At 51.0% G+C, this 24,490-nt stretch overlaps 3 protein-coding genes across 6 annotated transcripts in view; 2 read left to right on the top strand and 1 right to left on the bottom strand.

The window, feature by feature from the left end:
• LOC106736752 (ras GTPase-activating protein 4) overlaps positions 1–6,302 on the top strand; it is a 46,320-nt gene extending 40,018 nt beyond the window's left edge. Inside the window, exons 15-21 of the mRNA XM_006270746.4 lie at positions 18–162; positions 604–773; positions 1,431–1,568; positions 1,931–2,066; positions 2,242–2,362; positions 3,202–3,260; positions 4,416–6,302. Coding sequence (XP_006270808.2) covers positions 18–162; positions 604–773; positions 1,431–1,568; positions 1,931–2,066; positions 2,242–2,362; positions 3,202–3,260; positions 4,416–4,537 — 891 coding nt within the window. The 3' untranslated portion in view covers positions 4,538–6,302. The remainder of the gene's footprint in view (positions 1–17; positions 163–603; positions 774–1,430; positions 1,569–1,930; positions 2,067–2,241; positions 2,363–3,201; positions 3,261–4,415) is intronic.
• A 1,338-nt stretch (positions 6,303–7,640) lies between these two features.
• On the top strand, positions 7,641–13,425 carry POLR2J (RNA polymerase II subunit J). Its single transcript, XM_006270745.4, has 4 exons — positions 7,641–7,749; positions 7,853–7,942; positions 10,168–10,342; positions 13,371–13,425. Exons 1-4 carry the CDS (start codon positions 7,697–7,699, stop codon positions 13,404–13,406), a joined length of 354 nt encoding a protein of 117 aa, XP_006270807.1. The 5' UTR covers positions 7,641–7,696; the 3' UTR covers positions 13,407–13,425.
• A 560-nt stretch (positions 13,426–13,985) lies between these two features.
• The window catches only part of LRWD1 (leucine rich repeats and WD repeat domain containing 1), a 38,207-nt gene continuing 27,702 nt past the window's right edge, over positions 13,986–24,490 (bottom strand). For 3 of the 4 annotated variants that reach the window (XM_059717035.1, XM_059717034.1, XM_014609855.3), the window contains exons 13-16: positions 23,463–23,560; positions 19,998–20,159; positions 14,959–15,083; positions 13,986–14,343 (exon numbers count right to left, since the gene is read on the bottom strand). In XM_059717035.1, coding sequence (XP_059573018.1) covers positions 14,203–14,343; positions 14,959–15,083; positions 19,998–20,159; positions 23,463–23,560 — 526 coding nt within the window. In that variant the 3' untranslated portion in view covers positions 13,986–14,202. The remainder of the gene's footprint in view (positions 14,344–14,958; positions 15,084–19,997; positions 20,160–23,462; positions 23,561–24,490) is intronic. The other variant, XM_059717036.1, reaches the window with a different exon arrangement.

Here is a 24,490-nt window from a genome sequence, read left to right as displayed (position 1 = left end):
TTTTCATTTGGGGCCAGGCAATCCAGACCATTGGGAACATGGACACCGCAGCGAGCCGCGCCAAGGAGGCATGGATGGCCCCTCTGCAGCCCACCATCCAGCAGGGTGTCGCCCACATGAAGGAATTCATCACCAAGCTCGTGGACATTGAGGAGAAGGAAGGTGAACAAGGCTCCTGAAGCCAGATTGTCCAGGGACCCACACTGGGTCTGGCTGGCTCAGGGGCATTTGCCATTGCTGGTGGTCCCCTGTCCTGAAGTGAAAGTGTTCCCTGGCTGGAACTTGGTCACTCTGTTTAGTCTATATGGTGATAGTTGGGTAGATGGCACACAGATGGATCTCCCCGTGCCTCATAAGAAGGGCAGTGCAGCCAGTGGAGAGGGCCTTAAGCTAGGAAGGAGGAGACCTCCGTCCTCATCCCAGTCCATGGGGCTGCCTCTGATTTTCTGGGTCACCTGCCCTGTGTCCCTGTTTGCAAGAAGGGAGTGACGGCTCCATGCCCATCACTGCTCTGAGGCCCAGGGGCACCAAGGCTGCCAGCTGTCATTCCCACAAAAGTTTTGTGGCTCTGGGAGCATCAGCCCTGGGGTCTGTCATTTGCAGAGCTGGACCTGCAGAAGGCACTGACCCTGCAGACCCTCATTGTGAAGGAAGGACCACTGTTCATCCACAAGACCAAAGGCAAAGGGCCACTTATGTCGTCGTCCTTCAAGAAACTGTACTTCTCCCTCACGAGTGAAGCCCTCAGCTTTGCCAAGACACCCAGCTCCAAGGTGAGGGCAGGGGTAGGAGGTCATGCTCTGCTGCGAGCTGGGACTGGATGGGCATATGGTGTCAGGGACCGATACATCCTTGGCAGCCAGCCTCTGGATCAGTCTCTTCTGGTCTGTACTGGGGAAGTGCAGTTCTTGGCCTGGTGCTGGGTGTTGCCTGAACTGTACAGAGAGAGACATTTTCCTGCTGAAGCCCTCAGCACCAGCCCCCATCTCTATGCTGCTTCCACTCCAGCATCCCATGGGCCTCTTGAGAGGGCACTGAGCCCCTAAGGACACATAGGACAGGGTTGGAGGATATTTGCCCCTGTGAGACCTGGCAGGGCAAGTGCAAGGATTTGGCAGCCTGGAGTGGGGAGGGGTGCAGCTGGAAGCAGGGCTTAGGCTTCACTCACCCGTCTGTGGAATGGGTTTGAACTGTCCCTAGCACTGAGGGAGCGTACATGGGAGGTAAAGGGGGATGGGCAGTATGCATGTGAAGCCTCAGAGGTGGGACTAGCTAACTCATCACTTGGAGGTCTAAAGGCAATGGAGCTGCTTCACAGCCCATGCCCAGTGGTCCTTGCAGTGGAAGGAACCCACGGCCATCTGGATCTGGTAGGTCACGCCTGTCTTCCCCTCTAATGCTTCTGCCCCCTGCGTTGGGCTGCCATTCAGAAAAGCTCCTTCATCACCTTGTCCAACATCCGGGCGGCTGAGAAGGTGGAGGAGAAAAGCTTTGGCAACTCCCACGTGATGCAGATCATCTATATGGACGAGACGGGGCAGTCGGAGACGGCCTATCTGCAGTGCAAGGTGGGACTGCCACCAGGCAGGTGCCTTTGTGGAGTGGGTGGGGGGTGTGCCCATGGGTAGTGGAGAAAGAGGAGCTTGGGCAGTTGGACCAGACTGGAGTGTGCGAGCCTGGGAGCTGAAGCGATGCATCATGCCCGTGGTTCTGAGGAACCAGGGACAGCCTGGGAATATCTGGGCAGCAGGAGGTGCTGCAGTGTGGAGGTGCTGCCTCATGCAAGGGCCACAGCTAGAGGCAGCAGGCGTGCTGGGCTGGGTGCAAGGACAATGTGTGGGAGCCCTGGCTCTAAGCTGTGCAGGGTTGGCATTGCACAGCTCGACACCCCACCCCCAGCTCCAGTCCTAGCCCCTTGCCCATGTTTCAGTGTGTCAACGAGCTGAACCAGTGGCTGTCAGCCCTGAGGAAGGTCTGCGTGAACAACTCAGAGATGCTGTGCTCCTATCACCCGGGTGTGTTCAGAGGAGACAAGTGGAGCTGCTGCCACCAGAAGGACAAGTCAGGTACTGTGCCCTGCAGCCTGCTCTCTGCAAAGGGCGACGAATGAGTCAGGTGGGGACAGCAGCAGGACTTGTGGGGTCTCTGCCACGACTCTACCACTGAGTCCCCATGGGATCTCGGGTAGGTCACCCAGACGCACATTTGACACCAACCTCCTGGCTCTCGCTGGCCTCCTAGGTTTGGGCTGTGATAAAACCCGGCACGGAGTCACGCTGCAGGAGTGGAATGACCCCTTGGATCCAGACCTAGAGTCTCAGCTGATTTTCAGGCACCTGCTTGGAGTGAGGGAAGCGATGAGGTGAGGCAGCTGATCCCCACAGCGGGCCTAGGACTGTACAAGTGGGTGCCTGGGAGGATGTACATGTGGGGTGAGTCTCACATGCCATGCACTCATTCTTGGGGATCATCATGAGCAGTGGACAGGGACTGACCAGCACAGAGCAGCTTGCACAGCCGTGGGGCCACAGGTGAGGAGAGTTGCCTGCACTGTGCTATCCAGTGGCCTGTCCCATTCAGGCTGGAACTGGCCTGGGCCTCGTTTAAGGCTCTATGCACCAGTCCCACGGGCTGTGGTAACATGGGGTGGAGGCGGTGTACACCAGGCTCTGTGGGGACCAGTCTCTGTGACGATGGATGGGGTGCACTGGGGGGAAACAGGTGGGTGAGTCCAGAAAGCAGAAATCATAAAGTCCTATGAGTCCTATGAGTCTCCCCCCATCCTTCAGGCAGGACTGTTCTCAGCACTGCTGTGCAGTGCCTGGTTGTACCCGTCCCTGATGATAGGGCTCCTCTCTTTTCCTCCTCCACAAATTGCCTTCTCCTGCCCCTGTAACATCTGGGCTGGCCTTGCCTTTCTGTGACCCCACCGGAGTGCTACAGTAGAGCGGGAGAACACGGGAAGGAGGATGGGCAAGGGGCTGAAATGGCTCCTCAGTCTTTAGGAGAAGCCACTGCATGCCCCAAGCTAGCCAGGGGAGCAGACAGACCACCCTGCACAGTGCTGGACACCTCCAGCTCCCTTTGTTGGTAGTGTCTTGCAGAATTGAATAAGGCTGAGGCCAAGCTGACAAGGGGAATTGGCCCATTGTGTGTGTTGCACTTAGAAACCCAGTTCTTCTTCTTTCTTGTTATCCAAAGGGAAAAGTACCAGGAGTTGATGCTGGAGAAAAGGGAAAACGGCCTGAGCCAAAGTGAAGGTACTACCTTGCTGTGACAGTGCTGCCTTATCAAGCCTTCCAGGGCACCCCTGGGACCACCTTGATTTGCAAGTTGTTGTGCAGCCGTGTTTCCTCCACGGTCTATAGTGCTCATTCCCCTTCTGAAGTGATCACTTCCATTCCCCCCAATAGGCTCAGATGGCAGTACTTGTTCTACCTGGGGTGGATTTGCTTCTCTCTCAGACATGAGGGAAGGGCACTTGGTGCCCACCAGCCTGTCTTCCAGCTCCCCTAACTACACAGCAGGTCTCGCTAAAGAAAGCACTGAACGTGTGGTTTTTCCATGTGCAACAGGTTAGGAATCTCGCCGGTCTTGCCTCATCCAGCGTCAGGTGACCTAGGGACAGGACATCTTGGTCAACTGGGGCAGCAAGCACATAGCAGACCTTGTCCAAAGTCTGTGAAAGGCAGTGGCAAGATTCCTGTTGACTAGATCAGGCCCTGAGTGACCTCACCGTGTGAACATGGTTTACAGAAGGTCCATGGCCATCCCTGAGTGCCACAGCAATGGGCTCTGGTGGAAGAACACAGATGGATTTAGGAGGCGGTTGGCCTTTAGCAGGCTTTCCTGCCACTGTTCAGTCCCCACGGCTTGTGTTTAGGCACAAAGGCCCTTCCGCTGGTATAAGCTAGAAGCCCTACACTGGCTTCCCGGGTTCCCCTACTGCCCATGCACCCCCAGAATGGCTGTGGGAGGTGGATTACGAGCGCACGTGGCTGGTGTGTATGGTGGGATATGTAGTCCAGCCAAGTAGCCCGGCCCACAGCAGAGAATGGAGACATGAGGCAACAGAGCTACAGCTCCCTGGGGGCCTGCATCAGCATGGCTGAATCCATGGGTGTGAAGTGTTGGATTTTTTTTTTGCTGAGCAAAATGTAAGCACTGCTCAGAAAAGGCAGTACTTCTACCTCATAAAAGACACTGCTTCCTTGCAAACCCAATTTTACCTCAAAAAACAGGGAAAATTTAGAGTTTAGTCAGAGAATAGTTGACTTGATATTGCAAAAGCTGCCTCTCCAGGCCCTGGGCCAGGCAGTGGCATCCCCTCCTTGGGGATGGGTGTGTTGGCAGCAGCTGCTGCTGGAAGAGGAATCTAACTGCGAGTGTTACCTCTGCTTGTTCCTCCCTCACAGCCCCCGAAAACATGGATGGTCCCACCAGGCTCTTCCACGTGCTGCAGGACCTCGAGGAAGCCCACCACAAGGCCAGCATTGCCAACAAGGACAAGAACTGCCTTGTGGAGCTGCAGACGTGACCGCCTGGGCGAGAGCCAGTCCACCAGGGCAGGGATGTGCTGTCACTCACGCTAGTGCGGTCTGGCTGTGTCCGTGGGAGCTGCCAACACCAGATGAAGTAGCAAGGGGGAAATCTCCTCGTGCTGACTTCTTGCTCGCACATTTGCCCTGCCACTCAGAAAGTCATGTAATGGACTCGGCTAGCTCAGTGTCTCCATTACTGAATGGAATCTGTTCCCCCCTCCCTCTCGTGCCCTTGTTAGTGATGTATGTCAGTCGAGTGTGGGATCAGTGTGTGCTGGTTCACTCAGTTGGTAGCATGGAATTGCCTTCATCTCCCCTCCACCAGGCTGGCATTATGGTGTCTCTGGTTTTCATCTGTCAACCAACACCCATGCATGTGTCCAAATCCCATCTGGTGCCACATTGCATCCCTGTATGTAAGCCACTTCCCTTGTGCACTGAATCTCCATGGTCAAATGGACCCAGCCAATCTCAATGTAGCAGCAAAACCAGAAATCATGCACAGGCCAAAACAGCAGTAGAAAAGCAGGACTGGCTGATGAGGCATGGCTTGAGGATCGGGAAACTTGGGTTCCCTTTGCTCCTCTGCCCTGGACCCACTGTGTGACCTTTGGCAAATCATATGACCCTTCTCTGCCTCTATCCACCATCTCTGAAGTGCGGCTAGCACCTTCATCCACATGCTCATGCCCTCTTCTGTTCAGGTGTCTGGAGATCCTTTGCTGAGACCCTGGAGAAAGGTTGCACACTCTTATGGATGCTGATGACCACCAGAACCCTATAACCTGCATCCCTGAGAGGCTTGGCCCTCTGTGGCACCAGCATCATGTCACATAGCATGGGAAAGGCTTAATAGTCCTGGAGCTGAGCACTTCAGATGCTGTCTCTTGCCTGCGGGTGCAGGGCAGGAGGGTTGGGAGGGAAGGAATCCTGCTGGCCACAAAGTGAAAGCTCTGCAGATTAGGGAGGCTGGGGGGCAAGAGGCTCTTCAGTCAAGCCTCTAGAGGTCTGCTCCCAGCATCATCCAGCCTGGGTAAGGCACTTTGGGGCTTTTAGGAGCACTTGGGAGTGGAGGGGGGCGGATCTTGGAACACCTAGAGTCAGGCCTCTCTGCCTTAGTTTCCCCATCTGTCGCTGAGGAGAAGGATATTAGGGCCATGGGAGTTCTCTTGTGACAGGTGGGCCCGCCCTGCATCCAAGTCACTGACGGCAGGTTCTGGTGTTTTGTGCCCATGCTGGCAATGAAAAGAGGCTGCTGGGGATCCTGGGATATGCCAAGCACCACTTGTCCCTCAGGCAGCCATTGCACAAGTGCCCAGACCGTGTAGCAGGGCCACTACAAACTGCTGCCTGTGTCATGCTCTCAGGCCAGCAGCCAAGCCAGGCTGCTGTTTGCCCTGTGCTGCCATGCTGCTGCACAGAGCCTGCAGTTCCTCCCCATGCTGGCTGCCTGCTGGCTTACACGGAAGCAGTGCTGCCTTGTGCACGCAGCCAGAGTGCCAGCAGGTGATACAACCAATGCCACTGGCACAGGGCAGCCACCTGGCAGAGGGAAGTCCATCTGTGCTGCGTGCCATGGGCTGTGGCCAGAGCCTGCCAGGCCATGGCTGGTGTGTTCCTTACTTGGGTGACTGCAGCCTCTGGAAGTGAAGGCCTGTGATGGGGTGTCCGTGGCGCCGCCCTCCCCACCACTGCACAACAGCACAACGCGGCGCAGGTGCTCTGTATGGGAATGTACAATAAAGGCATCTTGTATCATGACGCCCAGCATCTGCATCCTCACTGCCTGCCTGCTGCACCCTCAGGCAAAGCCTCTGGGGCTGATGGGGACAGGCTTAGCACAGGGGGCTGGAGAGCGGGGTTCCAGTAACCCTTTCTACTACTTCCTTCCCATGGCTGACCAAAGTGTAGCACTTTGGTCTCTGATGCACTTCCATTTTCATCTGTCCTGAGTTATCTCCTCCCAGACCTGGCCTACATTACTGTATTTACTTCAATCCAAGATGACTTTGAATCAATAATTTGAGCCAAAGATGAAGGTAAGCAGTTCCTCAACTGCTGGCGGGGAGCGGGTTGGGGAAGGTGGTAAGGAGGCAGGACAGGCTGCATAGTGTCTCCCACACCCCTCCAGCCACCCAGGCCTGTAGCGGGTGGTGGCTCAGCTCTGGCTTCAGCCCTGAAGCTGAGCCTGGCCTGGGCCAGTACTAAAAATCTAATACAACAGGGCTTTTTCCCCCTGTGAGTTGACATCCTGGCAGGGCAATCTCCGCATCCAGCTGCTTGCTCCCCCAACCACAGTGGGGGCAGCTTTATCGGGTCCGGGGGAATCAGAGCAGGGGCAGGGGCCCCACTTTGCTGATTTGCCCCAGGCCCCACACCCTGCTCAGGTCAGCTCTGACACTCGGCATTTGGGGGGGGGGGTGCTGCTAGTTAGCAGCGTGGCACGAACAACCTGCGCTCTGGACAGGGTAAGACCGGTCACACGTGTCCAGCAGAGTCCCCAGGTGGCACAGGGGTGTGCCGTGGGGTGGCCCAAACAGGACTTCTAGCCATAATTACAGCCCCAAAGCCAGTTCCTTATTCGAGCCATTAGACTTAGTACAGCGGGGATGGGGGGAGCTCAGCCTGGCACAGCCAAAGCCTGCTTTGGGCCGGGCAGGACCGTGGTCCCCGCGGGCTCTTTGGGGCAGCCCCCCAGTGGCATGAGAGGAAGTTTGGGGTGGCCCACGAAGTATTTTGCCCCGAATCCCATCCTAATCTGAGCTGCACTTAGGGCTCTGTACTGGATGCAGGGTATTATTTTACATATTAATTAGTACATCTGCATAGCTAATGCAATTCTCTCTGTGTAGGATGTGTCGTTCATTAATAACAAGCTTTTATGGGGTCTAGATTAGCTTTGAAAAAAGAAGTGGCAACCGGGAATAAGAAACGGGGAATAAGCAACCACCTTCAGGCTCACCAGACCAGGACCGCAGGGGCCGCGGCCGCTCGGAGCAGGATCGGGGGGGGGGAGCGCTCCTCCGCCCTGGAGGCGGCTCGTCCCGCATCTCCCGCGCGGGGGGCGGGGCCTCGGGGCACTGCAGTCACTCGCACGGCCCGCGGGGCGGAAGTGACGTCGCGCCGGGCCGGGGCTGAGCGGAAGCGGCGGCGGTATGAACGCGCCACCGGCCTTCGAGTCCTTTCTGCTCTTCGAGGGGGAGAAGAAGTGAGCGGGGGGGGAGGGGGGAGCGGGCCGGGCCGGGCCGGGCGGGAAGCGGGGCGGGGAGGAGGCGGGGCCCGGGGGCTGCACTCACCGCTGCTGCCCGCAGGATCACCATCAACAAGGACACGAAGGTGCCCAACGCCTGTCTCTTCACCATCAACAAGGAGGACCACACGCTGGGCAACATCATCAAGTCGTGAGTAGCGCTGCGCCCCCCCGGGCCTTCCCGCCTCGCGCAGCCCCGGCCCCGGGTAAGGTGGCAAGAGCTGCGGCCGGGCCCGCCCCCACGTGGTGCTCCCCACACACCACCGTTTGGCTCGGGGCAGCCGCGCGAGGCCTCCAGCCGCAGCAGAAAGTGGGGCTGCGGGACCCACAGCTTTTCTGTGCGGGGTCTGGTGAACATGGTCCCAGCTCACACCCTTGTGCTTTCTTTGCTCAGTGTCACCGCCCACCAGGCAGTAATTAATTGCTCTGGGAGCCACACACTTACTGACACTGGTGCGGGGGTGCCCAGTGGGTGCTGTGCTGCTGCCTGAAACGCGGCCACTTCACCCAGCGCGCTACAGCCGTGGCTCTCAACTCTTTGTCCCAGGCAGGACCCATTTGTAAACGTGGAGGGCCAGTCCTGCCCCCAGGGTGTGGGGCACGGGGGCCCCAAGCAGCCCCATGCACCCTGCGAGGGAAAAGCCAGGGTTGCCTCCTTTACAGGAGAATCCGTTTTTAAAGATTGCTCCCCTTTCATATATTCTTGCAACCCACTCGTGGGTTGAGAAATGCTGTGCCAGAAACTGTTATGTGACTCCTATGTAGTTGCACAGGTTTAAATGTCTGTCCACAGCTTACTCAAGGGCAAGTTATTTCATAGACATGCAGGCTGGAAGGGACCTGGGAAGATCATCAAGTCCAGCCCCCTGCCCCAGGGGCAGGAGGTCAGCAGGGATCATATTCAAGGCAAACTACTACATGCTCTCCTATGGTTGTGAGCTATCCTGTGATAAGCTGCATTGGGCCCCTCCATGACCATCCAGTGTAGTTTACATCAGTGTACAGGCCCACATAAATTACTTCATGATGACATGCCCTCAGAAGCTCTGCCACCCTTCATCATTTGCATTACGGGTTTCCCTCGCTTTATGCAGGTTCTGTACATGCAAATTCACTCTTATGCAATGACCCTTTTTTTACCAAAAATTCGTTATAGGCAAGGTAAATTCACTCTTATGCAACTGGCGTAGTGGAAGCCTGAGGGCTTTGCTCCGTGCTGCAGCTGCGCCACACCCCCTGCACCCCCGGTGATGGGACACGCATCGCATCGCACAGCTCCAAGGGCAGCGGGGCTCAAAGCACAGCGGCAGCTGCCTCCACCCCCCACACAGACTGGAGGGCATGTGCCCCCCAGGCCTCTGCTTGTCCCACCACCCAGCCTGGTACCAAATTTGTCTTGCAAAAGTGGTAGAAATCAGTCTGGGGGTCAGTGCAGTTGAGGTCTTGGAACGTATCCCTATTTGTTACATTGTAAAGTGGGTTCCCTTTATGCGAATTCAAGTTATGTGCCGTTTTCCAGGAAACACATGTACAGCATAAAGTGAAGGAAACCTGTACTCCTGTTTCAGCTTGCAGACTGGGACCTGTCAGTGTTCCAGCATGCATAGGTTTTATGAAATGCATGGACAGGGATTTGGATAAGGAGATTTAGTTCGATCAATCTAGAGCAAATATGGTCCCTCTCTTTTTGTCTTGCTCTCTTCCCCCCCCCCCCCCCCAAAAAAAAAAAAAAAAGGTGGGATCTGATGATGTTGAGTGAAAAACATTTGTCCCAGCAGCACAGTTGCATAGTTCAGGATCTTACAAACTTTCTGTAGATAAACTGCTTGACCCCTGCCTTGCATCCTTTAAGTCAGGAGTGGGCAAAATGGTGGATCCAGCCAGCATCCAGTCTCTGGGGCTCTACCCTGCACTGTCACAGCCCCACGCTCCCGGGTTCTACATGGAGACCAGCTGGCAGTGACATGGGCAAGGCATGGCTGGGCACAGAGCTGCTCCAGGGCTGGGATTTTGCAGTGGTGATGATGCAATGTCAGAGCCGGGGCAGAGCCACAATCTGCTACCTGCCTACAGAACCCACACTTGCCAAAGGAGCATGTGGGCAGTGGGTCGCAGCTCTGCCCCAGCTCTACCCTCCCATCTTGCTCCTGGCCACGTGTCCTGCCCACACAGGTCCTGCCCCCAGCAGTGGGTGCAGAGGGGTGGGAAAGGGCAAACAGGCCTGGGCACTGGGCAGCAGACCTGAGTCCAGCAATGGTACCCAGGAGCTGCTGCCACAGCGGCGCTGGAAAATGGATTTTGTCATGGGCCTCATCTGGCCCATGAGCTGGGCTTTGCCCACCCCTGTTCTAATAAAAGCTTTCTCTCCCATTTTAGGCAGTTACTGAAAGACCCGCAGGTGCTGTTTGCAGGATACAAAGTACCACATCCTCTTGAGCACAAAATTATCATTCGAGTTCAAACTACTCCTGATTATAGTCCTCAGGAAGCTTTCACCAATGCCATCACAGACCTGATCAGTGAACTTTCCCTTCTGGAGGAGAGGTTCAGGGTAAGCATGTTTATTTTGCTAAACTGCAGCATCTCTACAGAAGGCTGGCCCCCACCCCCAGTAGAAAACTATGGCAGTTAAAAGCTACTGATTTAAAAAGGAAAATTTACTCTTAGCCAGCTGTCTCCATCAGAGAATTTGATTAGTCTTGGCTGAATTTGGTTCTGGTACCCATGCAGTTTTTGTGAAGCCAAGGTAAAATGTAGTTGTTACTGTGGGACGTTTGTGCAGATTTCATAGACATTCAGGCTGGAAGGGACCTTGGAAGATCGAGTCCAGCCCCCTGCCCCAGGGGCAGGAAGTCAGCAGGGATCATGGGATCCGAGCAAGATAGACATCCAAATGTCTCTTGAAGGCGTTCAAAGTAGGTGCTTGAACCACCTCCGGCGGCAGTCTATTCCAAACTTTGGGGGTTCAGACAGTAAAAAAGTACTTCCTTATGTCCAACCTGAAACGGTCATGGAGGAGTTTATGACTGTTCGACCTTGTCATCCTTTGGGGAGCTCTGGTGAACAGACATTCCCCCAGATCCTGGTGAGCATCCCAATAAACTTATAGGTGGCCACCAGATCACCCCTGAGCCTGCACTTTCCCAGGCCGAAGAGTCCCATGGCTCTCAGCCTTTCTTTATAAGGTCTGTTTTCCTGACCTCTGATCATGTGCGTGGCTCATCTCTGCACCCTCTCAAGCTTCTCCATGTCCTTTTTGAATTGTGGAGCCCAAAACTGGATGCGGTACTCCAGCTGTGGCCTCACTAAGGCCGAGTACAGGGGGAGAATGACGTCCTGGGATTTGCTTGAGAAGCATCTATGGATGCAAGCCAGCGTTTTTGCTTGCTTTAGCAGCAATATCATATTGAAGGCTCATGTTCATCTTGTGGTCAATTGTGACCCCCAAGTCCCTTTTGTCTGTAGTGCTAGCCAGCGTAGCACTGCCGAGTGTATAAGCATGCTGCAGGTTTTTCCTCCCAAGGTGGAGAACCTTGCATTTTTTGGTGTTAAACACCATCAGGTTCTTGTCCGCCCATTTCCTGAGCCTGTTAAGGTCAGCCTGAATCCACCCTCCTGTCCTCAGGTGTGGAAACTTTACCCCAGAGTTTAGTGTCATCAGCAAACTTGGCCAGTCCGCTTCTGATACCAATTTCTGAAAATGATGAATAGTATAGGCCCAAGAACAGCCTTGAGGGACCCCACTGGTTACAGGGTACCACAGTGATGGACTTCCATCAACCACCACCCTCTGGGTCCGACCACAGAGCCAACTCTTCAGCCGGTGGATCATGGTGAGGCCGAGGCTAGTTAGCCAGTTTTGCCAAGAGGTGATTATGGGATATCAGATCGAAGGCTTTGCTGAAGTCAAGATATACAACCTCAATCTATTCTCCTTTGTCCAAGTGATAGATCACCTGGTCATAAAAGGAAATAAGATTGGTCAAGCAGGACCTACCCACAACAAACCCATGCTGGCTATCCCTCAGGATGTTGCCATTGGCCAGTCTGTTAAGAATGGCCTCTTTGATAATCTTTTCTAAGACCTTCCCTGGGATAGAAGTCAGGCTGATGGGCCTGTAGTTTGCCAGATCCACTTTCCTCCCTTTCTTGAAGATAGGCACCACATTGGCCTTCTTCCAGTCTTCAGGCACTTCACCGGAGCACCAGGAGTTCTTGAAGACCTGTGCCAGGGGCTGAGCTATGATGCTCGCCAGCTCCTTGAGTACCCTGGGGTGTAACCTGTCAGGGCCGGCTGACTTAAAGGTGTCCAGCCTCTCAAGATGTTCCTTCACAAGGTCAGCATTGATGGAGGGTAAGGAATCTCCCTCACCCGGGTCTCCCTGTCCTGTAATGGGCAGGGGCATCCCATGGGACTGGTGAAAGACAGACGCAAAGTACCCATTTAGCAAGTTGGCTTTTTCCTGGACATCAGTTGTCCCATCAGGTTTAGCAGGGGTCCAATGTTGCCCCTGCTTTTCCTCCAGCTCCCCACATATCTAAAAAAGGACTTTTTTATTGTCCTTGATACTCATAGCTAGTTGGAGTTCCATTGCAGCCTTGGCTTTCCTGGTTTGCTCCCTGCAGGCCCAGATCAGTGAAGAGTATTCCTCCTTGGAGGTGGATCCAGTCCTCCATCCTTTGTAGGTCTTTCTTTTTAGACGCAGGAGGTCTGCTAGTTCCCTGGAGAGCTTATGCCCTTTTGCTGCCTTCCTTCTGATACGGAATAGACTCTGCTTTGGCATCCAGGATTGCTCCTTTGAGGAGCAACCACTCATCCTGAACTCCCCTCCCCTTTGGGTTGTGGCCCTTTAGAGCCTCACTGCCAAGCTCCTGAGCTTAAAGTCAGTTTTCCTGAAGTAGAGGACTGCAGAAGTAATTGCAACTTGTTTATATCCTCCCAAATGTTTGATTCTGTTTCCCTCCCTCATTGTCAGCATAGGTTCTCTCTCTCTCCATACTCTTATCACTATAGGCTGTTCTAGACAACAGATTCTCATACATGTCTGAAAGGCAGAGTTCTTGTTCTTTCAAGTCTTAATTTCTTTTCCATACTAGGAAGTCTCTCAGCTGCTTTAGCTGGGATGAAATTTTACTTGATCCTTGTTTCAAAATAAAGTTGTACTTTGCTAAAGAATAAGTAGATAGGAGCTGAGTCATAACTCCTGATAGCAGTGTCAAAGAATAAAGCAGCTAGCAGGTAGGAAAGCCTCTAACTTATTCTTTTTATCATGCAAATTTCTTCCCATAATTAAAAATGATAGATGTGTAGAATGAGGGTTCTCCCTCAGGCATCAATGGAGGCAGGTATTTATGCTTCTGCTTTAAATACCAGTCTTTCATAGCTAAGCAATAGTTCATTAAAAATAATCTTTTCAGTCTGAAATAGTTCTCTTACAATAATTTATGTTTCTGCTTTACTCATCTTTAACTTCTTGATCCTTAAATTGCACTTTGAGAAGAAATAAGTGAGATCTCTTACTGATACAGACATTAATACCGACTTCCTTAATAACAGTAATTTTTCTTTCATTTTACAGGTTGCCATCAAAGACAAACAAGAAGGAATTGAATAAACATGAAGCTTCAAGTGGACTGTTCTTTGACTTTGGATTTTGTATAGGTTTATTTTCATTATTATGTAGTGTGGCTATTTAGTTGAACATATTTATATGGGGTTGATTCAGTGCAAGACTTGGCAAGCTTGCTCTAAGCAGCTTCTCTCTCCTTCCCCCTTACACGTGCTCTGAGCTGGCAGGCTCCATCCATGCTAGCCTAGGGCACTAAGGATAGGGGCTGAGCTGGGACTATGCCGAGTACCCCAGGCTAGAACGGGGATGGAACCTGCTCCTGGAGAGCAGTCTAGATGGAGGGGTGACCTGAGGCTGTGGGGGGGGAAAGGGCAGGCACAGGGACAGGCACATGAAAGACACAAGCTGCTTAACCTCCCCCATGCCACCTGCCTCTATTTGGGGGGGATGAATTAAAAATGACTCTGCTAACATTAGATTCTATACATGGAAATTTTATAAATTTGAGTGAATATGTCCCAGTACCTAGACTTCTAAAATAAAAGTAATTGAGTCATGGAAGTAAGTATATTCTTGTAGCACACTTTCTGTCCATCCCCAAAAAGCCACCTCTGCATTGCCAAGTGAACTGGTATTAAGTTTTATTAAGTGTCATTTCTATAAAACAAATACACAAATTGTGGAAATTCTCAGTAAAAGAAACGGGATGTTTATAATGACAGAATATGTACTGCTTGCATGACAATGGCTCTCTAGAAAACGTCATGATTACACTGGTAAACAGTCACTAATACTGCACTATTTCCAACTATGGGAGTGAAAATTGTCATCAAACAGCAAGCTATGTTTTCTTCCAAATAGCTGCTATGTTCACACTAGTTAAAGCAACGAGATAAGTGAAGGTAGGATCTGTTATCACGTTGTTTATTAAGACGTCAGTCAGCACTTCGCCGTTTGCTCGAAGTTCTGGCCATTTGAGAATCTAGCAAAAGAAATGGATCAAGTTTGGGTCTGTCTAGGAAGGCATATTACTGCAGTAAGAAAAACAAGATGCTACTGGCTAAGAGTGTAAACCTGATGTAGTAATTCAGGGAATCTGTACGTGTTACAGATTTTTGTCCACGTTTTGGAAACTAGTCTGAGTGAATGCCTTGCTGCTAGTAGCTACTGGCTGCCTTTCTGTTGTCTATAACTACACCCCTTTGCTTTTGGTATCATTAGACTTAAAATTTTGATTTATTGAAAGTTTTTTGAGTTCAGTGTTTAAGACAACTGAACTCTGTTAATTATCCCATGGAGGAAGATCACTGCTAAAGCTACCAGCTGAGTCTTTTAAAGTCAGAACTTTGGGCTGTAGCGATCATGCTGAGGTGAACCCTTTCATTACAACTGTGCTCCACTTTAAGTACTCCCTTCCTCTTGTGGCTGACTTGGAATCGGAGAGCAGTCTCAGTTGTTCAAAAAGTTCCTGACCACATTCGCATGCACCAGGAGTGATTGCAGCTTGTAAAAGGCTATTCTGCCTTCAACCTGTGCCAGATAGGATTTGCTGTGCAAACAGGGTATTCAGCACTAAAAGGAAAAGCCCATGCATTACCTGTGTGGCAGCTATGCTCTTGTCTGAGCGCTTTCTTCTTGCAGCAGTGGTCCATGTCGAGTGGTTGCTGAGGTTGTACATCCACACACTTCCGTTTTCATCACCACAAAACACATACTCCTTTGCTGCAAGAGCAAAGAAAGAAGCTGAGGTCCTAGAGGCTAAGTCTGAATTAGTTTAGGCCACGGATGGGCACAAGGGTGGATCTGGTGGGCAGCCAGAATCCATTTCCCAGCAGCCCCTGGCCATATTGCTGCAGCCAGTTTCCATGGGGACCCTGGGTTGGGATAGAGCCCAGGCTATGTGGGCAGCAGATCATATTTCTGCCCCAGCTCTGGACCATACTGTCATCACCACAAGATCCCAGCCCAGCCATGCACCCTGCCAGCACTGCTGGGGCTGGTCTTCATGGAAACTCTGGTCCTGCTTGCCAGGAAATGGAATCTACTGTGGGCTTGATCTGGCCTGCAAGGCAGGCTTAGCTTAAACCAGGGGTGGGCAATCTAGTATGTGCTAGGTGCACCTTTTCCTTTAGCTGCAGGTGGTAGCCCTAGATCAAGATGACCCAGAAGGCTGTTTTAATAGAATATGTCCTGGTGCTCCTAATGAAAAGAGCAACAGCCTTGCCATCCAGTATTGCTTGTTTGCCTACTAAGAACTGAGTGGATTTTTTGTGCTCAGGCTATTGTGTTTTAAAAGCAGCCTGCCTACCCACCCACAGAACAAGATAGAAACCAGTTACTCTTGCTGGGTTCATACATGCAGCATTACTTTCACTGGGTGATTTCAAGAGCAGTTGTTAAAGGCCTTCTCTGAAAAGGCACAGCCTCCAAAGGAAGCAGTTCTGCAAGTCTCTCAAATACACTAAATGGAAGAATGCAGCTTGGCTGAACACTCAGGCTCCTCTCAGATTTCATCATTAGCACAGATCTGGGATTTCCAGTTCCTGTGGAAAAACATGGATTTTCCCCTTTTGCAAACAGCTCTCCCCAGGCTGGCAGAGTTCCAGCCTCCAAGAACTGCTTGCAAAAAGGGTTGGAAACCCTATGCCTTGTCTCAAGGGGGAGGGGGAGAGGGCAGGGCCTGGGCCTCAGAATCTGAGTTAAGGTCTGGTTCAGACTCACAATCCCTCCTGCAACCTTTGGGGCAAGTAGGGTTTGGGTAGGCGACAGCTAGGGGCCCCTAAGTCCAGTGTCGGTTATGCTGCCAGGGCTGGAGGGGGAAGGGGAACTTCAGGGAGAGCTAGCAGGATATGGGGGTGTGGGCGACACTGCTGCGGAGGGAGGAGGAAGGAGCCTGCAGGGGTGTGTGGATGGGGGCTGGAGGAGCAGGGAAGGTCTGTGGGCACTCAGGCCGGTGTAGAAGAACCTGGGTAGCATTCCCTTGCTAGGACCCAGCCCTGCTGCAAGTGCTGTAATGCTGGGCAATCATCCTGTCCCCACACTGCAGGCTAGGGCTGGGCCCAAGCCCACAATTCAGGCAGCTGCAGCCCACAGGGACAGCCCCCCGCCCCCCCACAAATGAGGGGCTGAGTGGCCTAGCTCCCCACAGGTCCCTGGCTCCCCACCCAAACATAGCCCCTACCCCATGCAGGAGGGGTCTGGCACTCAGTCATACCTCTCAGGAGTCCCTTGCCCCACTACACAGCACCCCCCATATCCTACCCCTACAGCCCTCTCAGCCTCCCCCCCACTACTCCCCCTCATGACCCATACCTTCCCCCCACTACAAACCCCACTCAGGAGCCCCCTGCCTTACATGCAGAGCTCACATCTCATGTCCTGTGAGTCACACATCAGCCCCAGTCCTGAGGACCTCCATTACCGCTTTCCTAGCACTAGCCCACAACAGCTGCGTTGACTGGCAGTGTGTGTGGTCACAAGGTGCACTCAATCCTTCCACAAACCCCAATAGCATAGAAGTAAGATGATAAAGGGGACAGTTTGTATGTTTCTTCACACATCCATATTGTCTGCGATACTGGGGATGAGGCACTCCATGAGGCTTTTTCTTCCAAAGTCTTCAAAAAGTGCCAAGAAAGGTATGTAACCCTCAGCTTTATGGCATTTTTGTTCTCCAATGCAAAACCTTAACAGTCATCTCAGGTGCTTGTATCAAAGGATCAGCTGCAGCTGGACACACATCTGGTGAGCTAAGGGAGAGCTCTGATTTTCCATGGTAAAAAATCCAATGCCAAAATATAGAGGTATTTAGAATTTGTTTTAGTGTTATGATTAAGGCACTGGGAAGCTTCCAAATTACTTTAAAACTAAATATATCAATAAAACATTGTGTTCAACTGATACATACATAGTGGAGTTTAATGTTAAAAAGTCCAAAATCCATGGTTTTCTGCAGTTATCAGATAATTTTGGATTTTTTAACAGAGATAATCAGGCTCCCTGATCCCCCAAAGGAGACAATCTGGTGACTGACTTGAATATAGAGGGAAATCAGTGATAGTGACCAGAAAACCATCACGTTCACTGTCCGTTGCAAGGCAGGAAAATTAGCAGGGTTGAAGTTTGGGACCTCGAAAATGCCAATTTCAGCAAGCTCAAGACAACAGTAGGGGAAGTGCTGTGGGACCAAGGACCGAAGGTAGGAGTGCATGGAGAGTGGTCATTTCTTAAGGACACAATCCTTGAAGCACAAAAGAATTCCATTCCCATACAGAGGAAGGGTAGCAAAGGGCTGTGAAGCCCTACTGGCTAAATAGGGAAATCACAGTCCTCTTGAAAAAGAAGAAAGAGGCTTACAAACAGTGGAAGCTTGGGACAGTCCTCAAGGGGGACTACAAAACAATGGCTTGCACAGCCGTTGTATAGGTCTCAAGGGGGACCATATAATGGCTGTGTAGGGAGCAGATTAGGAAGGCTAAGGCGGCAGCTGAAGTTAAATTAGCAATTGAAATCAAAGACAATAAGAAGTCCTTTAAGTATGTAGGGAACGGGAGGATAACAAATGGAAGTGTGGGGCCAATGCTCAACAACTCAGGACAGCTGGTTACTGACACTCAGGAGAAAACTGAAGTTCTGAATGACTGCTTTGGTATTTCACTGGACCAAGAGGAAAATCATGCTAGATAGAGTACAGAATGTGCATGGTGGGAATGACCGCCTTCCTACTATTGATGTCAAACTGGTGTGCAATCAATTAAAAAAATTAGACATCTTTAAGTCAGCAGGACCAGATGAATTTCATCCAAGAGTGCTGAAGGAGCTGGCCGAAGTCATCATGGAACCCCTGGCAAAACTCTTCCAAAACTCATGGTACTCAGGGGAGGTCCCTGAGGACTAGAAGAGGGCCAATGTCATGCCCATCCACAAAAAGGGGAGGAAGGAGGACCTGGGTAACTATAGGCCAATTAGCCTAACTTCTATCCCGGGGAAAATCCTGGAAAAATTCATTAAGGAGTCTATGTGCGATCGGTTTGCAGAAAGCAGGATTCTGAATGACAGCCAGCATGGCTTTGTTGTGGGCAGGTCTTGTCTTACCAGTCTCATCTTCTATGACTAGGGGACTCGCCACCTGGATAAGAGAGAGGAGGTTGACACTATGCCTAGACTTCCAAAAGGCCTTTGATCTGGTATCCCGTGATGTTCTCACGGAAAAACTGGAGGACTGCAGGCTTAACTACTTGACAGGTGGGTAGGAAGACTGGCTGCGGGGTAGGACCCAGAGTGTTCTAATGAACTGATCTGTGTCGTCCTGGAGAAGTGGCCAGTGGTGTCACTCAGGGGTTGGTACTTGGTCCAGTTCTTTTCAACAACTTTATCAATTATTTGGGTGCGGGGTGAAGAGCTCACTGGCCAAGTTCATGGATGACACCAAGTTATGAGGGAGCACGATCATACTTGAAGATAGGCTGCAGATACAGACAGACCTAGACAGGCTGGCAAGCTAGGCGGATCGGAACCAGATGAAGTTCAACATTGAGAAGTGTAAAGTGCTCCACCTGGGGACGAACAACCCCCAACATACTTACAGGCTCGGTGGCGCTAAACTGACTAGCACCATGACTGAAAGGGACCTAGGGGTAACAACAGGCAACAGTACGAACATGAGCCATCAGTGCGATGCTGTAGCCAGCAGGGCAAACAATACTCTGGCATGCATTAACAGATCCATCTCAAGCAGAACCAAGGAAGTGATTCTTCTGCTTTGCTCGGCACTGGTGAGACCGCAGCTGGAGTAATGGGTCCAGTTCTGGGCGCTGCACTTCAACAAAGACATGGTAAAGCTTGAGAGAATCCAGAGAAGGGCCACCCGTATGATCAGAGACTTTCACGGCAAGCCATACAAGGAAAGGCTGAGGGACCTGGGACTCTTCAGCCTAAAAAAGAGAAGGCTGAGAGGGGACTTGGTAGCAGCTTATTGCTATATCAGGGGAATACATCAAAGGCTTATCCAACAACTGTTCACCAGGGCACCCAAGGGGAAAACTAGGAGTAATGGTCACAAACTCCTGGAAGATCGATTCAGGCTCAACATTTAGGAAAAACTTCTTCACAGTCAGGGTGTCCAGACTGTGGAATAAGCTCCCTCCAGAGGTAGTGCAATCACCTACCCTGGAGATCTTCAAGAGAAGACTGGACGGTCACCTCGCTGGAGTCACCTGACCCCAGTTGTCTTTCCTGCCTAGTGCAGGGGGGCTGGACCCAATGATCTTGCAAGGTCTCTTCCAGCCCTTACAATCTATGCATCTATGAATTAGGCACAAAGGCTGGAAATTTCACCACCAGCTTCAAGTGCAGCAGTCCCAAGGGAGAATCCCAGTATAAACACTTGTGCTACAGTACTGCTTCCCTTCAAATGCTTCTGAGGCACTCATGATTAAGCTGCCAACAACTGCTTTGAGGTGCAGAACCATTAAGATAGCAAGTGAGCAACAAAGCTGGGAATAAAACCCAGGGCTCTACCCCCAAACAAGGCAGGAAATCTGAGACCCGCAATACAGAAACAACCAAGTTCATTCACCTCTATAAAAGGAATTTCATGCTGCCTCAGCATGTTCACTGATGAACAACTGAGCTCACCTGGACAGGTGCTGAGGGTAAGGTAGGGCAGGTCTGTTGGTGACCACTCTAGTTCAGCCAGGATAACTGCAGGGACTGATCTCTGACACGCATTTCCACTGGCCTCCATAGATTGACTCCAGCTCCACATGTAGATAGTACCTGCCTTAGAGCTCTTGGTAACTAGAGAAACAAATGCCATGCAGCAGGTAATCATTGATTTAAACACAACTGGAGAATGTCAAACCCTTTTCAAAAGAAATTGGTTACTCCTCTGAAACAGTGAACAGCAACACCTGAGATTCTACCACCCTTTCTTGCCTCAAGGAGATGCTTTATTTTCTTACCTACAGTACATCCTTGAATATATTATTCACCTATTTTTTGGAAAGCAGAATGAAGAAAAAACATTTTTTCCAAACTTAAGTGCTTTCGACACTCTCTCTCACCCCATTAAAAAATTAGGAGACTGTGACGTTGATACCTACATAGTCAGATGGGTCACTAGTTGGCTGGAGGGCCACACCCAGAGAGTGGTGGCGGATGGGTCTTACTTGACCTGGGGGGATGTGCGCAGTGGAGTTCCACAGGGCTCGGTCCTCGGGCCTGCACTGTTCAACATCTTCATCAGCGACTTGGACGAGGGGGTAAAAAGCACCCTGTTCAAATTTGCAGATGACACTAAGATGTGGGGAGAAGTGGGCATGCTAGAAGGGAGGAATAAATCGGACCTGGACAGGTTACAGGGGTGGACGGATGAGAACAGGGTGGGTTTCAACACTGACAAGTGCAAGGTGCTGCACCTGGGGAGGAAGAACCAGCAGCAGACCTACAGGCTGGGGAACTCCCTTCTCATCAGTGCAGAGGCAGAAAAGGATTTTCGTGTCATTATTGATGCCAAAATGAACATGGGCCGACAGTGTGGGGATGCGGTCAGGAAGGCTAATCGCACCTTGTCATGCATCCACAGATGCATCTCAAGCAGGTCCAAGGAGGTGATCCTTCCCCTCTATGCGACACTGGTCAGGCCGCAGTTGGAGTACTGCGTCCAATTCTGGGTGCCGCACTTCAGGAGGGATGTGGACAACTTGGAGAGGGTCCAGAGAAGGCCACCCGCATGATCAGGGGTCAGCAGGGCAGGCCCTATGAGGAGAGGCTACAGGACCTGAACCTGTTCAGCCTCCACAAGAGAAGGCTGAGGGGGGATCTAGTGGCTGTTTACAAACTAGTCAGAGGGACCAGCAGGCGCTGGGGGAGTCCCTGTTCCCCCGAGCACTACCAGGAGTGACAAGAAATAACGGTCACAAGCTGGCAGAGGGTAGATTCAGACTAGACATCAGGAGGCGCTACTTCACTGTCAGGGCGGCTAGGACCTGGAACCAACTTCCAAGGGAAGTGGTGCTTGCTCCTCCCCTGGGGGTCTTTAAAAGGAGGTTGGATGAACACCTTGCTGGGGTCGTTTGACCCCAGTACTCTTTCCTGCCATGGCAGGGGGTCAGACTAGATGATCTGCTCAGGTCCCTTCTGACCCTACCAACTATGAAACTATGGCTGCATAGAGCAGGGACAGAACCTAATCTTCAGCTGACTCTCTCCCTTTCCTGCTTAAGTAAAGTTGAAATCCTAGCTGCTTCTGAAGGCCAGTCTCCATGGATGGGTCTATGATTTTTAGAAGAGTGAAAAAGCCTCCAAGGCTGTGAAAGAGAGAGACCGAGCGAGCGAGCGCGTGCATGTGTGCACGCACGTGTGTGTGTAGGGGGGAATGGAACCAGAAGCAGCTAGCAGACAGCAGAACTGTCATAAGAAAGGTTAGCTTGATTAGTGGAAAACGAAGACTGTTAACAAAAAGGAATGATGGTAATGTCTCTGGAATGAAAAACAATGAGCCATTAAATCAATAGATTCCCTCAGCTGCCTGAATAGTAATGCAACAGTTACTGCACTGTGGAGCAAGAATAAACACAGCCTGCTTCTATCTTGGTCACAAAATCAGCTTCCCTGCTTAACACACACACCCTAATTTTGGGAGGCATATTTGAGAGAAAAGGTGTGTGTTATATGCAAGACAATATGGTAGATAATAAGAGAATACAGGAAGCAGCTATTGATTTCATGCCCAGGATTCATTGCTGCTATACGAGTGTCAGATAGTATTAAATCGATTCCCAGGTGTCATTGACTACAATTAGTGTTTTCAGGAAAAAAAAACCCATGCACTGCCCCCCCCTCAAAAAAACCCCAAAACAAACAACAACAAAAAACCCCCAAAAAAACAAACAACCAAAGGCAGGCCAAGAAAAGTTGTCCTCCAGGAGAAACTGCACAGGCAGCTACTGAAAAACCCAGCCAAACTTTTCAGGGAGCAAATGAGGTCTCCTTAGCCAAGGAAACACTTACTTGTTCAGGTCAGGACACAGCAGCTCCTTGGTGAAAGGGCTTCTGGTTTGTGAGCCTGATGACTATTCCTTAGCTTGCTGTGATATTAAGTCTTGCCTCTAACAAATTCCAATATTATAAAAGCCTAAGTCTGTCTGTCTGTAACGCTTTATTCGTGCTCCGATTGGCTGATGGAAACAGCCAATCAGAGTGCTCCAAAAGTGGGGAAGCACCGCCATGATTCCAAAGCCGCGCCGAGGACCGGACGGGGGTGGGGGACCCGGGTCCAGCAGCGCTGGCCTCGGCTCCTCCACCCCGCTCCCTGCAAGAGGCAGAACAGTGGCAGCATGGGGAGTTAGGTGGCAGTACTCCATCTTGACGGGCAATAGGCTAGTATATAGTAACACCTTATGAAGGGCAGTAATAAGCTACTTGTTTTTACATGGGAGGTGGTTCTTGGTCCTGCACAGCTGCAGTGGAGCAGCAAGTATCAACAAAAGTCTTAAAGAACAAGTACTGCAAGGATAACTCAAATGATCCAAATGAGGTGCATGCTCTTTCCAGTTCATCTAAAGTGTACCAATGTGGTTTGGCTGACTGACTCAACATCTTTTTAAAAGAATCCAGTCTGTCCTTATGCCATACGCTAAAATCAAATGAACTACTGTTCACAGACTTTTTGGTGCAGAGGAAAATAATTACTGTATATTTAAGCAACTGCTTCTACTTTAACACTGGTCTCGGGCTTAGGTGCCTGTCTCCTTTGAAGTCATGCCTTTTCTTTAGAATCTGCGTCAGGATTCGTATAATTTATACAGCATCTTCAGTCCTCCACAGAGAAAGCAAACATAGTGGTAGCTGGTGTCTTGGCCCCATCTCAGGTGCACAACAAGCCAATTGGGAAAACACAGGGTTTCATCTATATGGCATACTGAGCCTGGATTTATATCTAATGAATTGCAGAGAGGAGTTCTGGAGTTTAGTGTTGCTATAAAGCTGCACTAATCGCATATTTTATCACTGGTTAACAGTCACAAATCTAGCCCCAAGTAGTTTGCAAGGGATTCTGGCCTCAAGTTAACGAAGCAACAAGTAGGAATTCATGCTCACCTACAACATCCTTGTTCAAAAAAGCCAAGCCATCAACTCTGTGGGAAGTTGTCTCTTCTCCATCCTCATCAGGAAACTGGAACGTTACTTCAAAAGGCCTTAGGAATTGGGAACAGTTAAGTCCTGCGTGAGTACTGAATGAGCAAGTACAATCCTTGGCCATTGCAGGGGCACTTCAGCAATGGAAATATAGTGCTAGCTAGACCTTCTATGATTGGCCAAGATCATTCCCCACTGAACACTTAGCTGCAGTGTGCGCTATCAGGTTTTAAAGGAGCCAAACAGAAGTTTGCTGAAGAACCACTGTCTATCCTTGGTGCTTATAGATCTATTGCTGTCCAGCATAGTGCAGCTTTATAGTGCTAACAATTATGCTAACTTATGCTGTCAGTTTAAGAAGGGCAAGTGCCCCTGCTAGCCCGGGAAGTACTGTGCAGAATTTGGTCCAACAGTTCTATGCCAAGCCCCAGGCCAGTTTTGAGCTGTATGTACCACCTTAAACAATCTGAAGACAGGCCCTCTCTAATGGGCTCCTACAGATGTGTGGGGAGCCTGCTCCAATCCACTGGAAATCCAGTGCATCGGAGCGGACTCTATTAATCAAGTCTGCTGGAGCACGGAAACTGACACGCTCCAGCAGCCTCCCACGTCACCTGTATCAGCGTCCCCACATTGAAAAAATGGCAGCAGGGCACTTTGAAATAAAACATGTTTGATGAGCTTTAGCTCAAAGTGACCCGCCACCTTTTTTTTCAGTGCGGGGACACTGAAACACGTGACTCAGGCACTTTTAATTAGTGCAGCTTACTAATTAAAGCACCCAGGGTCGCATTCTGGAGTACATGTAAAAATGCCCAGTGTGTCCTCATCTCAATCTTTTGTAGCCCTTGGACAGCACAGCACCAGCCCCGCACTGAAAAAGCTCAACTTTGGGGAGCTGTCACCAACCTTAATTTTGCCGCACAACAACCAGGCTGGAGCATGCCTCTGGCCAAACAATCACTTGCCTTTGTGGGCAGAAAGAGTGT

The sequence above is a fragment of the Alligator mississippiensis genome, chromosome 14 (genome assembly GCF_030867095.1).
Source record: "Alligator mississippiensis isolate rAllMis1 chromosome 14, rAllMis1, whole genome shotgun sequence".
NCBI classification, from domain to species: Eukaryota; Metazoa; Chordata; order Crocodylia; family Alligatoridae; genus Alligator; species Alligator mississippiensis.
The sequence above is the reverse complement of the archived record's forward strand: the minus strand, read 5'-3'. Positions and strand labels throughout refer to the sequence as shown.